The following is a 13,757-nucleotide window of genomic DNA, read 5'->3' as shown; positions in this document are numbered from 1 at the left end:
GGATCCGTATGTAGTGGCTGCTGTTTGCAGGTTAAATGGACTCGTTTGTGTCTGAATTGGAGCGGTTCCTTTGGTCTGGTTCCAGCCCCTGCATACACTAAACCACATGTACTGCAGAGCGAGACACTGCGTCTTTGTGAAGAGAATTTAGTGTGTGTGTGAGGATGTTTGTCAGGGATTGTGGCCACACAGGCTGCCAGTCAAATGGTACAGGGTAGAAAAGAGTCCCTATTGTCATCTGTAATAACCCGTGATAGGAACGGTATGGAGTCTGTAGACATTCAGAGCAATTCACATGACAGTGAAATATTAGGGATAGCACTATGGATTATATGGACATGAGGTTACATCACAATTCATGGGCCTTTCGCGAATGGGCCACATATCTTAAACATCTGTCTACACCTCTCAACGTCTTCAGTTTTGATGTAAAGCACAGTGCACATTCAAATTTTCCACCAGTACACTATGAAATACGTTAGTAAGTCAAGAGTTTGTAAATTGTTTGAAACCTCTAGGTTGCACAATGAATTGCCTTACTGGGACGATACATATATTGGTTAATCTATCAATTTGATTCTCATTCATCTTCTGGCTTTTTAAACATTTTAAGTTCATCATAAAGTGCCTTTTAGTATCTCGCTACATGTAATGTGATAATGTGGAGAATATATGTAATACTCTGCTATATAATATGTAATATCTATATAATATAATATGTACAGTGCCTTGCGAAAGTATTCGGCCCCCTTGAACTTTGCGACCTTTTGCCACATTTCAGGCTTCAAACATAAAGATATAAAACTGTATTTTTTTGTGAAGCATCAACAACAAGTGGGACACAATCATGAAGTGGAATGACATTTATTGGATATTTCAAACTTTTTTAACAAATCAAAAACTGAAAAATTGGGCGTGCAAAATTATTCAGCCCCTTTACTTTCAGTGCAGCAAACTCTCTCTCCAGAAGTTCAGTGAGGATCTCTGAATGATCCAATGTTGACCTAAATGACTAATGATGATAAATACAATCCACCTGTGTGTAATCAAGTCTCCGTATAAATGCACCTGCACTGTGATAGTCTCAGAGGTCCGTTAAAAGCGCAGAGAGCATCATGAAGAACAAGGAACACACCAGGCAGGTCCGAGATACTGTTGTGAAGAAGTTTAAAGCCGGATTTGGATACAAAAAGATTTCCCAAGCTTTAAACATCCCAAGGAGCACTGTGCAAGCGATACTATTGAAATGGAAGGAGTATCAGACCACTGCAAATCTACCAAGACCTGGCCGTCCCTCTAAACTTTCAGCTCATACAAGGAAAAGACTGATCAGAGATGCAGCCAAGAGGCCCATGATCACTCTGGATGAACTGCAGAGATCTACAGCTGAGGTGGGAGACTCTGTCCATAGGACAACAATCAGTCGTATATTGCACAAATCTGGCCTTTATGGAAGAGTGGCAAGAAGAAAGACATTTCTTAAAGATATCCATAAAAAGTTTGCCACAAGCCACCTGGGAGACACACCAAACATGTGGAAGAAGGTGCTCTGGTCAGATGAAACCAAAATTGAACTTTTTGGCAACAATGCAAAAGCAACACAGCTCATCACCCTGAACACACCATCCCCACTGTCAAACATGGTGGTGGCAGCATCATGGTTTGGGCCTGGTTTTCTTCAGCAGGGACAGGGAAGATGGTTAAAATTGATGGGAAGATGGATGGAGCCAAATACAGGACCATTCTGGAAGAAAACCTGATGGATTCTGCAAAAGACCTGAGACTGGGACGGAGATTTGTCTTCCAACAAGACAATGATCCAAAACATAAAGCAAAATCTACAATGGAATGGTTCAAAAATAAACATATCCAGGTGTTAGAATGGCAAAGTCAAAGTCCAGACCTGAATCCAATCGAGAATCTGTGGAAAGAACTGAAAACTGCTGTTCACAAATGCTCTCCATCCAACCTCACTGAGCTCGAGCTGTTTTGCAAGGAGGAATGGGAAAAAATGTCAGTCTCTCGATGTGCAAAACTGAGAGACATACCCCAAGCGACTTACAGCTGTAATCGCAGCAAAAGGTGGCGCTACAAAGTTTTAACTTAAGGGGGCTGAATAATTTTGCACGCCCAATTTTTCAGTTTTGGATTTGTTAAAAAAGTTTAAAATATCCAATAAATGTTGTTCCACTTCATGATCGTGTCCCACTTGTTGTTGATTCTTCACAAAAAAATACAGTTTTATATCTTTATGTTTGAAGCCTGAAATGTGGCAAAAGGTCGCAAAGTTCAAGGGGGCCGAATACTTTCGCAAGGCACTGTATATGTATATGTGTGTGTGTATATATGTATATGTGTGTGTGTATATGTATATATGTATATGTGTGTATATGTGTGTGTGTATACATGTATATGTGTGTATATATATTAATGTGTGTGTGTGTGTGTGTGTATATATACACACACACACACACACACACACACACACACACACACACACATTAATATATACACACATATTAATATATATACATATATACACACACATATACATATATACACACACATATATATGTGTGTGTGTGTGTGTGTGTATATATGTGTGTATATGTGTGTGTATATATGTATATGTCTGCGTATATATATATATATGTGTATGTGTATGTGTATGTGTATGTGTATGTGTATATATGTGTATATATATATGTACTCTGCACCTGTTAGGTCTATTGGATGTGCATATGGATGTACACTATTTGGATACATTTTTAGGTATTAAAAATCCTCTTCCCCATAGCGGAGGCAGATGGTCACTCAGGTTCAATTGCATTATATTAGATGGAGAGAGCCAAGAGCCTGCAGGCATGTGTTCAGCAGAAGCCAAGTCAGACACTGGTCAGACACTGTCTGACTTCTTATATAACTAAATTGTTAGAGGAGGAGATACCTGAAGTGCCCTCTTATCCCTGTCACTGATCCCAAATCCAACTCATTGTTCAATGGAAAGGTATTAATAACCCTATATTTGGACCATCCACCATAAAAACATGTTTTTGACACTGTTAGCATGATGTAACACATCCTAGTCAAGATTTGACAACTGACTTCAAACAGTCACGACAATGCCACTAATCACTAAGTCTAGCAAGGTTACTAGCTGATGAAGTTGCCATGGAAGCCACATGCAATATTGTACAATATTAGAAAATAAATATAGACTTAAGCCTCCTTGGCTGCTCTTGATAACTATTATATTATGCGTATTACAGTATAATTGCAGTTTTATGACAGGAGTTTCAAGTCCATTGGTACTACAGAAGGTTGGTCATCAACTTGACATCTTAACAGATGTTTATTAATATTTGTAGTAGAAATTTCTCCCTCGCTCCCCAGTCCTCTGAATCAGTGTTTCACCAATATGAACGAAGGGTTGAATGTGTGCATGAGGAATGTATAGCTTTGCATCATCTGTTGCTGAGAATTCCATTAGCTTGCTGCAATAATCTTCAGAGGGACTTTAAGGGGCTATTTGATAGGAGTGCATGTGGTTAGGAGTAAGAGATTTTAATTTCCACTCGCTCTTGGCGTTTGAGTGACGGGAGTGCTTTTTGCATACTCAATAAAGGGACTGTGATGTTTGGAGTAACTAGCACATATGAAGCGAGTGAAGTCTAGCTGTGTAAGGCGAAACTTGCTGAAAAAATCTGTCTGCATACTGAGAGGTAGTAGTAGCCAGATGCGGATCAGGGGCCGTATATCAAGGGTTTCAGAGTAAGAATGCTGATTTTAAGATCAGTTTTGCCTTTTGGATCTCAATAAATAACATTACAGGGACTGGGGGTACCTGATCCTAGATCAACATCAACACTGAAAAACTTTGTTTGCAGGCAGTAGCATTGTGAAAAATCTTAAGCATTGCTGCAGCAGATTTGTAGAAATCCATCCCTCTGTTGTTTCATAAATTAACAGTTGAAAGCAGTACATTTTCATGACTTGTATTGTAATTGCTGAAATGCATACATACATCCTACTTGGTACATCAATGTTGAGTACCAGAGTGCAGTGCATCAGTATATCACCACAAGCTTTTCCAAAGTCTAAATGAATTCCTTTCTTTTTGATCTTTCAGAGACTAAAATGGGAGGCAAGCTCAGCAAAAAGAAGAAGGGATACAATGTAAACGATGAGAAGGCCAAGGACAAGGATGCCAAACCAGAGGGCGCAACAGCCGAGGAGAGCGAACCTCAGAACGACAAAAAGGACGAGGCCCCTGCTCCCGCCGAGACCACCGAGATAGCTAACGACACAAAGGATGTGCCCGCAGCCGATACCACGACGACCAAGGAGGAAGGAAAGGGCGCCTCCCCTCCCGCCAAGGAGCCGGAAAAACCTGCAGCAGAGCCCAAAGCGGAGGTGTCTAAGGCTGCGGAAGTCACCGACCCTGCCCCCATAGCCAAGGAGAAACCAGCCGCCCCTGCGAAAGAGCCAGCCCCCTCCACTAAGGAAGCCGCCCAAGCTCCAGAAGTCAAGGCCCAGGCGCCTGCACCACCCGCAGCCCAGGCTGAAAGCAAAGACGAGGCCGACGCTAAAAAGACTGAGGCCCCCGCAGTACCAGCGGCTAAAGCCGAGGCGGCCCCTGTTGCCGCTGCCCCCCAGGCCAAGCCCACAGAAGCAGCAGCGGCGGTCCCGGCCAAGGAGGCCCCGGCTGCTCGTTCAACAGCAGCACCACTGGCTGCCACTGAGCCCGCTGCACTGGTCAAGGAGGCCAATGCCACAGAGGCCCCAGTTCCAAGCAAGGATCAAACCGTGGAAGTTCAAGATTAATGGACACCTCTTTTAAGAAAATACACTACATTAAACAACAAAAATGAAGTAAAATAGAGAAAAAATGTAATAAAATAGCCCACCCATATTAATATTAAAATAATAATAATAATAATGATTTGTTGGAGGAGGATTGTGACAACAACCTTGAGAAGGATGATGCTGCTGCTGCCGATGATTATTATTGTTATGGTTATTCTATTTTTTTTCTGCTGTAGTATTTGAACTTTAATAAAAGTCTGTCAGCCATATGCCCCTCCATTCCACAGCATCCTTCCTCCATCCATTTCTGGGATTCAGCATTCTCCGCCTTCATCTCTCTGTCTTCTCAGAGACCTCTGTAGTCTGGGACCATACACATACATTTCCCCTAGACAGTGTGCTGCCGATGTCTGAAAATGAGGGGGGGAAAAGGGGGTTGAATCTATTTACCAGCTGGACATGCACTCTGTCTGTCCCATCCTCGACTTCCCCAAACTCAAACCATCCCCCATTCCCCAAACTCGCTCCTCTCCAGAGTGCCGTGTTCTCTGCTACCGTACCTGGCACGTCTGTTTTTAGCGCCAAGTGAGTTCCCTTTGCTGTTCCCATAGTCGGCAACTTATTTTGTATTTTTGGGTTGTTCGTGCTGTATATGGTCACTCAGTTTCTTGCCGCCTGTTTCCCAACAGGTTCATGCCACCTCGTGCAGACACTGTCAGAGTTGAGAGGAGGTACTTTGGAAATTCTGAGACTTTCCTAGAGGTACAATATGTCGATGCATTCTTAGGGATATGAAAATGCCCTAAAGTTTTTTTTTTTTTGTGTGTTTATTTTTTTTTACAACATTCTTATACCTTAGTTTTTCTAAGAAAAACATTAGTTGTAGATGATCAGGCCAGTTTGAAGCATTTCTTAAATGTTTCTAGAAATCCTGAAAAGCTTTGTAGATTGTTCTCGACGTTCCAGCTCTTAATTCGCAGACATTGGCAATTCTCAGTTCCTTTGGGTCACTCTGACTGCAGCATAGACTCCCCCCCCCCCCCCCACTGTGTCTTATTTCAATTGAAAATAAGACATCTACTGTGTTTCAATCAATGTAACTCAATGGCTCTCAGCCTATATCACAAAGGTGCAATACATTTACACCCTAAAAAGGGATTGTGCCCAGCTGACAACAGTAGTAGTGTTGTCTGGGGATGAGGGTTCTAAATTAATGATACTACATGAGGCATCTACAGCCTACTCAAGCTGCCATGGTCCCTGTAACCATGGCTACCATGTGACATGTTCGAGTAGTAAGATGGAAGAAACCTGCACAAGGAAGGGAGCCTCTAATCTTGTCATCTCCACCACCATGCATTTTTACTCTTTCTGCTCATATGTTACATATATGAAAATATATGTAGGTGTACAGTACCAGTCAAAGGTTTGAACACACCTACTCATTCAAGTTTTTTTTATTTTTTTTTAACTATTTTCTACATTGTAGAATAATAAGGAAGACATCAAAACTATGAAATAGCACACATGGAATCGTGTAGTAAACAAAAAAATTGTAAAACATTTTTGTAAATATATTTTATATTCTTCAAATAGCCACCCTGCCTTCATGACAGCTTTGCACACTCTTGGCATTCTCTCAACCAGCTTCACCTGGAATGCTTTTCCAACAGTCTTGAAGGAGTTCCCACATTGTTGGCTGCTTTTCCTTCACTCTGTAGTCCAACTCATCCCAAACCATCTCAATTGGGTTGAGTTCGGGTGATTTGTGGAGGCCAAGTCATCTGATGCAGCGCTCCATCACTCTCCTTCATGGTCAAATAGCTGTTACACAGCCTGGAGGTGTGTTGTCATTGTCCTGTTGAAAAGCAAATGATAGTCCCACTAAGCGCAAACGCCATGCTGGTTAAGTGTGCCTTGAATTCTAAATAAATCACTGACGGTGTCACCAGCAAAGCACCCCAACACCACCTCCTCCATGCTCCTCGGTGGGAACCACACATGCGGAGCTCATCAGTTCACCTACTCTGCGTCTCACAAAGACACGGCGGTTGGAACCACAAATCTCACATTTGGGCTCATCAGACCAAAGGACAGATTTCCACCGGTCTAATGTCCATTGCTCGTGGTTCTTGGCCCAAGCAAGTTTCTTCTTATTGGTGTCCTTTTTAGTAGTGGTTTCTTTGCATCAATTCAACCATGAAGGCATGATTCACGCAGTCTCATCTGAACAGTTGATGTTGAGATGTCTGTTACTTGAACTCTGAAGCATTTGGGCTGCAATTTCTGAGACTGGTCACTCTAATTAACTTATCCTCTGCAGCAGAGGTAACTGGGTCTTCCTTTCCTGTGGCGGTCCTCATGAGAGCCAGTTTCATCATAGCTCTTGATGGTTTTTGCAATTGCGCTTAACTTTCAAAGTTCTTACATTTTCCAGATTAAGAAGGAAAGAATTGCCACAAATAAACATTTAACAAGATACACCTGTTAATTGAAATGCATTCCACCTCATGAAGCTGGTTGAGAGAATGCCAAGAGTGTGCAAAGCTGTCAATGCAAAGGGTGACTACTTTGAGAATCTCAAATATAAAATATATTTTGATTGGTTTAACACTTTTTTGCTTACTACATGATTCCATATGTGTTATTTCATAGTTGTGATGTCGTCACTATAGTTCAATGTAGAATATGATATAAATAAAGAAAAACCCTTGAATGAGTAGGTGTTCCCAAACTTTTGACTGGTGCTTTATATGTAGATTTATTCACTTCATTCATTCATTCATTCATTCATTCATTGAGTACAGTACCTTTCGGTCAGTTTCTCCTAGTTGACACACAACATTTTATTTAGATGTAGAAACATTGCGAGAATGTTGTGTGTCACTTGGGGGATTGTCTCTTCCTCTCTTGACAAAGTAATTGCATGTCCGTGGTTGGGTAAACCTGTGTAGTCCTGTCTTTCGGTGAAGTGGAAAATAGCTTTTTTGAAGTCTGCATTCATGGCAATTACAGTTGATATTTCATTCCATGTCTTACCGCTATCTTCACACCACCTCTAATTCAAACAAAGTAAAATAAAAATGTAAGCATTCAAATGATATGTACTTGTATAAATGGTGCAGCAGTAATAAAATTTAAGAAATTGATTGAAACTTCAGGCCTCTAGCAAGACCATATTTTTTTCCCAGCTTTGTCACACAACTCAAAATACTAGCGGGCCTGCCTTCAACTTTTGAACTGTCTCCATCTGATCAGTGTTTGGCGTTGGGCTTGGAAAGAGAGCTTGACACGAACATTCAAGCTTTTAGTTCTGCTCAAGCTAAGTATGCCATGAAACAACTTTTTGACCGCAGACCTACTGTATTTGTTGTGTATAATTCCTTGGCTGTAGATATGACGAAAGTCACTGTTTGCTTAGCAGCTTTGCTTCCTTCCCTATCTGGGTACACTATCCTTCAGTGCTGAACGATTAGTGCTTTTTGTGGTAGTTTCGGTTATTAAAAAATAAGCATGGTTTTCGTTTTCAGTTTAGATAATGCATTTTTTTAAACAAATTGAGTTTCTTCAAGGAAATTCCAAAGCAAAAAATAGTGAGGATTTAATTAGAAAAAACTAACATTCCCTTGTATATGTCCACATTGGTAGACATCAACAGAAAAATAGGAAATTACTATGAAGTAATAAAATATTTCAGTTGAAGACTATCTTTAATTCCATAAAGTCACCATCTCATCTCATCTCTGCTCTGGCATTAGCAGCCAGCCAGAAAACCATCTCTGTGCTCTCCGTACTGTACAGTCTTTGAGCTAGTAGCTTCCTAAGTATGCTGCAGAGATAATTTTACTAGTTCTTCAAAGTACATAAGGCATACTTACAAAACTGCCTATTACAAACTACTAAAACTATCAATTGGGTAAAGCTACCTCACGAACTGTCTCTATCCCTCTCGCCGTTGTTACTTTCCTCTCTCATGACCAGTGTTGCCAACTCCTCAGTAAGGAAAGTAGCTATTGGCGGTTCTAGAAGTCGCTAAATGACGCCATCACCTAATTTGCGTAATTGACCATGAAATTGTGATGGACGCTGTATTTTTTGTTTTTTATTTTTCTTAATTTGGTTTGGTTTTTAACCTTATGGTCCACTTAGGAACCTACAAGTCACAGTAAAACATGAACATTTTTAACCACTTTTTAAAAACATTTTGTTTGTATACCATCTACATTAACAATCTAAATGAACCAAAAAGAAACAATAGAACAAAACTGTCAATGGCAATATGAGAAAATTACGGTAACTTGTCTGGCCCTAATTCAGGTGAATAGTTTTTTTTAATGTAAGCCAGGGAGGGATCAGCCAGCGGCAGCTTCCCGCTTGCGCGATTAATTTGCAGTCTGGACGCGAAGGGGTGAACATCTCCTGCTCTGACTGCAGCTGTAAGAGGACTGGGCCGCCTGTGAGTGCTTTGGGATGGTGGTGGGGCCCACGGCAGCACCCGCTGTTCGTTGAGAAGAGTAAGAACGATACCTGCTTTCACGTCAGTCTCCAAGTCTCCACTAACACCAGAAAAAGTTGCTAGATTTTGTCACTAGTGGCTTTTTTGAAAATGTGTCACTAGAGGGGTCTGAATACTTGCTAAATATAGCGACAAAGTTGCTAAGTTGGCAACACTGCTCTGTCTGTGTGTACGCTATCCTTCACTGTCTGAGATGGGAACAGGCGCAATGGATTATAGTCATTGTAGTTAATTACCATGTTTCTGCACTGAACTAGGTTGAATATTTGAATAATGAAAACTACAACTCCCTTTGGCCCAGCGTCCCACATAGTTCTTGGCTTAATGTCTCTCATGAATGATATGATTTTTATATTGAGAAACGGCACGTTGAGCTCACAAAAAAAAAAAACTAAATGGAATTTAGGTAATTGAACCGACATCGGTCAATTAGTTGTTTAATAATAATCAACATTTTGGTAAATTACTCAGCACTACTGTCCTTGCAAAGGCTCTAACCAGGGACCCACTGTTTTGCAAACATGACTGCCCGTCTTAGCCATAAATGCCACCGATAAGTTAGTGGTTCCTCCTTTAAAAGTTGTCCTGCTGCAGCACACCTTGCGGGCTGCCACAGAATTCTATGGCACGTTATTTAATTGTCTGTCATTGTTACCATTAATGCTAGTTTGACAACCAGAGGGCATCTTTGAGAAGCATTTGATAGTCTTCAATAGTGGCTGTACTAGAGAATATAAAACCTTTTTTGTAAGAACATTGAACACTGCTCAAAAAAAAAATAAAGGGAACACTAAAATAACACATCCTAGATCTGAATGAATGAAATGTTCTTATTAAATACTTTTTTCTTTACATAGTTGAATGTGCTGACAACAAAATCGCACAAATTATCAATGGATATCAAATGTTTCAACCCATGGAGGTCTGGATTTGGAGTCGCACTCAAAATTAAAGTGGAAAACCACACTACAGGCTGATCCAACTTTGATGTCATGTCCTTAAAACAAGTTAAAATGAGGCTCAGTAGTGTGTGTGGCCTCCACGTGCCTGTATGACCTCCCTACAACGCCTGGGCATGCTCCTGATGAGGTGGCGAATGGTCTCCTGAGGGATCTCCTCCCAGACCTGGACTAAAGCATCCGCCAACTCCTGGACAGTCTGTGGCGTAACGTGTTGTTGGTGGATGGAGCGAGACATGATGTCCCAGATGTGCTCAATTGGATTCAGGTCTGGGGAACGGGCGGGCCTTCCTCTTGCAGGAACTGCTGACACACTCCAGCCACATGAGGTCTAGCATTGTCTTGCATTAGGAGGAACCCAGTGCCAACCGCACCAGCATATGGTCTCACAAGGGGTCTGAAGATCTCATCTCGGTACCTAATGGCAGTCAGGCTACTTCTGGCGAGCACATGGAGGGCTGTGCGGCCCCCCAAAGAAATGCCACCCCACACCATGGCTGACCCACTGCCAAACCGGTCATGCTGGGGGCGTTTCCAGACTCTGTCACGTCTGTCACATGTGCTCAGTGTGAACCTGCTTTCATCTGTGAAGAGCACAGGGCGCCAGTGGCGAATTTGCCAATCTTGGTGTCCTCTGGCAAATGCCAAACGTCCTGCACGGTGTTGGGCTGTAAGCACAACCCCCACCTGTGGACGTCGGGCCCTCATACCACCCTCATGGAGTCTGTTTCTGACCGTTTGAGCAGACACATGCACATTTGTGGCCTGCTGGAGGTCATTTTGCAGGGCTCTGGCAGTGCTCCTTCTGCTCCTCCTTGCGCAAAGGCGGAGGTAGCGGTCCTGCTGCTGGGTTGTTTCCCTCCTACGGCCTCCTCCACGTCTCCTGATGTACTGGCCTGTCTCCTGGTAGCGCCTCCATGCTCTGGACACTACGCTGACAGCAAACCTTCTTGCCACAGCTCGCATTGATGTGCCATCCTGGATGAGCTGCACTACCTGAGCCACTTGTGTGGGTTGTAGACTCCGTCTCATGCTACCACTAGAGTGAAAGCACCGCCAGCATTCAAAAGTGACCAAAACATCAGCCAAGAAGCATAGAAACTGAGAAGTGGTCTGTGGCCACCACCTGCAGAACCACTTCTTTATTGGGGGTGTCTTGCTAATGGCCTATAATTTCCACCTATTCCATTTGCACAACAGCATGTGAAATTTATTGTCAATCAGTGTTTCTCCCTAAGTGGACAGTTTGATTTCACAGAAGTGTGATTGACTTGGAGTTACATTATGTTGTTTAAGTGTTCCCTTTATTTTTTGGAACAGTGTATATGGGATTGAATTTAAGAAATGTTGCTTAATTAATTAGATGAATATTATGGTGTTTCTATTCCAAGAAAAATAAAAAACAAAACCCTCAGGGTTTCCGTTAGGATGGATCAGAAAATATGACACTGTACAACGTCACGGTTGGGAGTAGGCTACAGTACTAAGAGTAGTATTAATTTCAATATACTTTTTAAATAAATAAGACCAACACTTAACAGAACATTACTCAACACTAGTGAGACTCATGTCACCTACAGCATTTCGCAAAAAAAAATGTAATTATTGGCAGAGTCCCTTTATTGTTTACATTTAGAGGATTGGAGGATTCTAAATGAATATCTAAGGGGCATTTTTCGTTAGGGCAAAACTGATCTGTGAGAATATCTAAGGGGCTTTTATATCATTCTAAATGTATTATTATCTTTTTGTTTAAAAAATAACGATATTTTGGAGATTTCGTTTTCATTTAACCTTGAGAACAGGCCGTTCTTGAACATATGGTGAGATTCTCACTAATTTGTAAATAAATCCAGTTTGATATTTGGAATTATTTATTTCTGTTTTTAGAGGGAGAAACCAAAAGTTGCCTCATGGGTCTCCCGGTGGAGGCCGGCACGGGTATCGAACCAGCATCTGTAGCAACGCAGTTTGCACTGCGACGCAGTGGCTTAGACCACTGCGCAAATCGGGAGGCCCCATCCAAAGTTTTTAATGCTGATCAATTGCAAAGTTTCAGGCGATATAACGATATTTTGGACATTATTTAATTTTCAAAAAAACGAAAGTGAGCAATTGTAATCTGAATAAAGGCCAAAATAATATTTATAAAGTCCAAAATATTTATTTCTGTTTTTAGATGGAGAGAAACCATTAGCCCACATGGCCTATTTTTTTGGACAAGGACATCCCGGCCAGCCAAACACTCACAGCTTGTGAAAAACAAGGTTAATAATAATACTTTTCCCCTGTTCTACATGTTAAAGGTTCCAATTGATACATTTTTTTTAATCAATTAGTATATTTGAGTCTATCCATAATATTTGTTGTATTATTTGTTTTGTCTTTTCTGGTGGATTAAACTGAAATTGGAACCAATCTCGGCCGGTTTTGATACAGCCAACCTAACTAAGAAATACATTTGACGATATAATTCTCCTCCTAGGCAAGTCTGTTGCCCTATTAATAGCCATAATGGCACTGTACAACGTGACTGTGTGTTTGAAAAGTATTTTCATTTTTGAAATACAGTATATGCTTTATCCGACATTTTGCGGTTGCATGAGGCCACCCACAAGCACTTACAACATTTGGATAATAAAGCATTTTGAAGATAGAAGACGCCCGTATCTCTGTCCTCAGATACAGTGCCTTGCAAAAGTATTCATCCCCCTTGGTGTTTTTCCTATTTTGTTGCATTACAACCTGTATTTTTAAATGGATTTCTATTTGGATTTCATGCAATGGACATACACAAAATAGTCAATATTGGTGAAGTGAAATTAAAAAATAACTTGTTTCAAAATAATAAAAAACTGAAAAGTGGTGCGTGCGTAGTCATCCCCTTCACTATGAAGCCCCTAAATGTTTATTTTTTCATCCTTTATTTTACCAGGTAAGTTGACTGAACACATTCTCATTTGCAGCAACGACCTGGGGAATAGTTACAGGGGAGAGGAGGGGGATTAATGAGCCAATTGTAAACTGGGGATTATTAGGTGACCGTGATGGTTTGAGGGCTTGGGAATTTAGCCAGGACACCAGGGTTAACACCCCTACTCTTACAATAAGTGCCATGGGATCTTTAATGACCTCAGAGAGTCAGGACACCCATTTTAGTCCCATCCGAAAGACGGCACCCTACAGTGTCCCCAATCACTGCCCTGGGGAATTGGGATATTTTTTTAGACCAGAGGAAAGAGTGCCTCCTACTGGCCCTCCAACACCACTTCCTGCAGCAGCTGGTCTCCCATCCAGGAACAGACCAGGACCAACCCTGCTTAGCTTCAGAAGCAAGCAAGCAGTGGTATGCAGGGTGGTATGCTGCTGGCATACCACCCCCATACCAGTAAGATCTGGTGCAACCAATTACCTTCAGAATTCACATAATTAGATTGCACACAGGTGGACTTTATTTAACTAACTGTCACATGATC

The 13,757-nt window shown here is 41.5% G+C and overlaps 1 protein-coding gene across 1 annotated transcript in view; it reads left to right on the top strand.

Moving 5' to 3' along the window:
- basp1 (brain abundant, membrane attached signal protein 1) overlaps nt 1-7,961 on the top strand; it is a 53,214-nt gene extending 45,253 nt beyond the window's left edge. Inside the window, exon 2 of the mRNA XM_021612606.3 lies at nt 4,130-7,961. Within this exon, the coding sequence (XP_021468281.3) occupies nt 4,138-4,824 (687 nt within the window). The 5' untranslated portion in view covers nt 4,130-4,137 and the 3' untranslated portion in view covers nt 4,825-7,961. The remainder of the gene's footprint in view (nt 1-4,129) is intronic.
- The last annotated feature ends 5,796 nt before the right edge of the window (nt 7,962-13,757 follow it).

The sequence above is a fragment of the Oncorhynchus mykiss genome, chromosome 8 (assembly GCF_057628025.1).
Source record: "Oncorhynchus mykiss isolate SJ-2025 chromosome 8, ASM5762802v1, whole genome shotgun sequence".
In the NCBI taxonomy this organism is placed as follows: domain Eukaryota; kingdom Metazoa; phylum Chordata; class Actinopteri; order Salmoniformes; family Salmonidae; genus Oncorhynchus; species Oncorhynchus mykiss.
The sequence above is the reverse complement of the archived record's forward strand: the minus strand, read 5'-3'. Positions and strand labels throughout refer to the sequence as shown.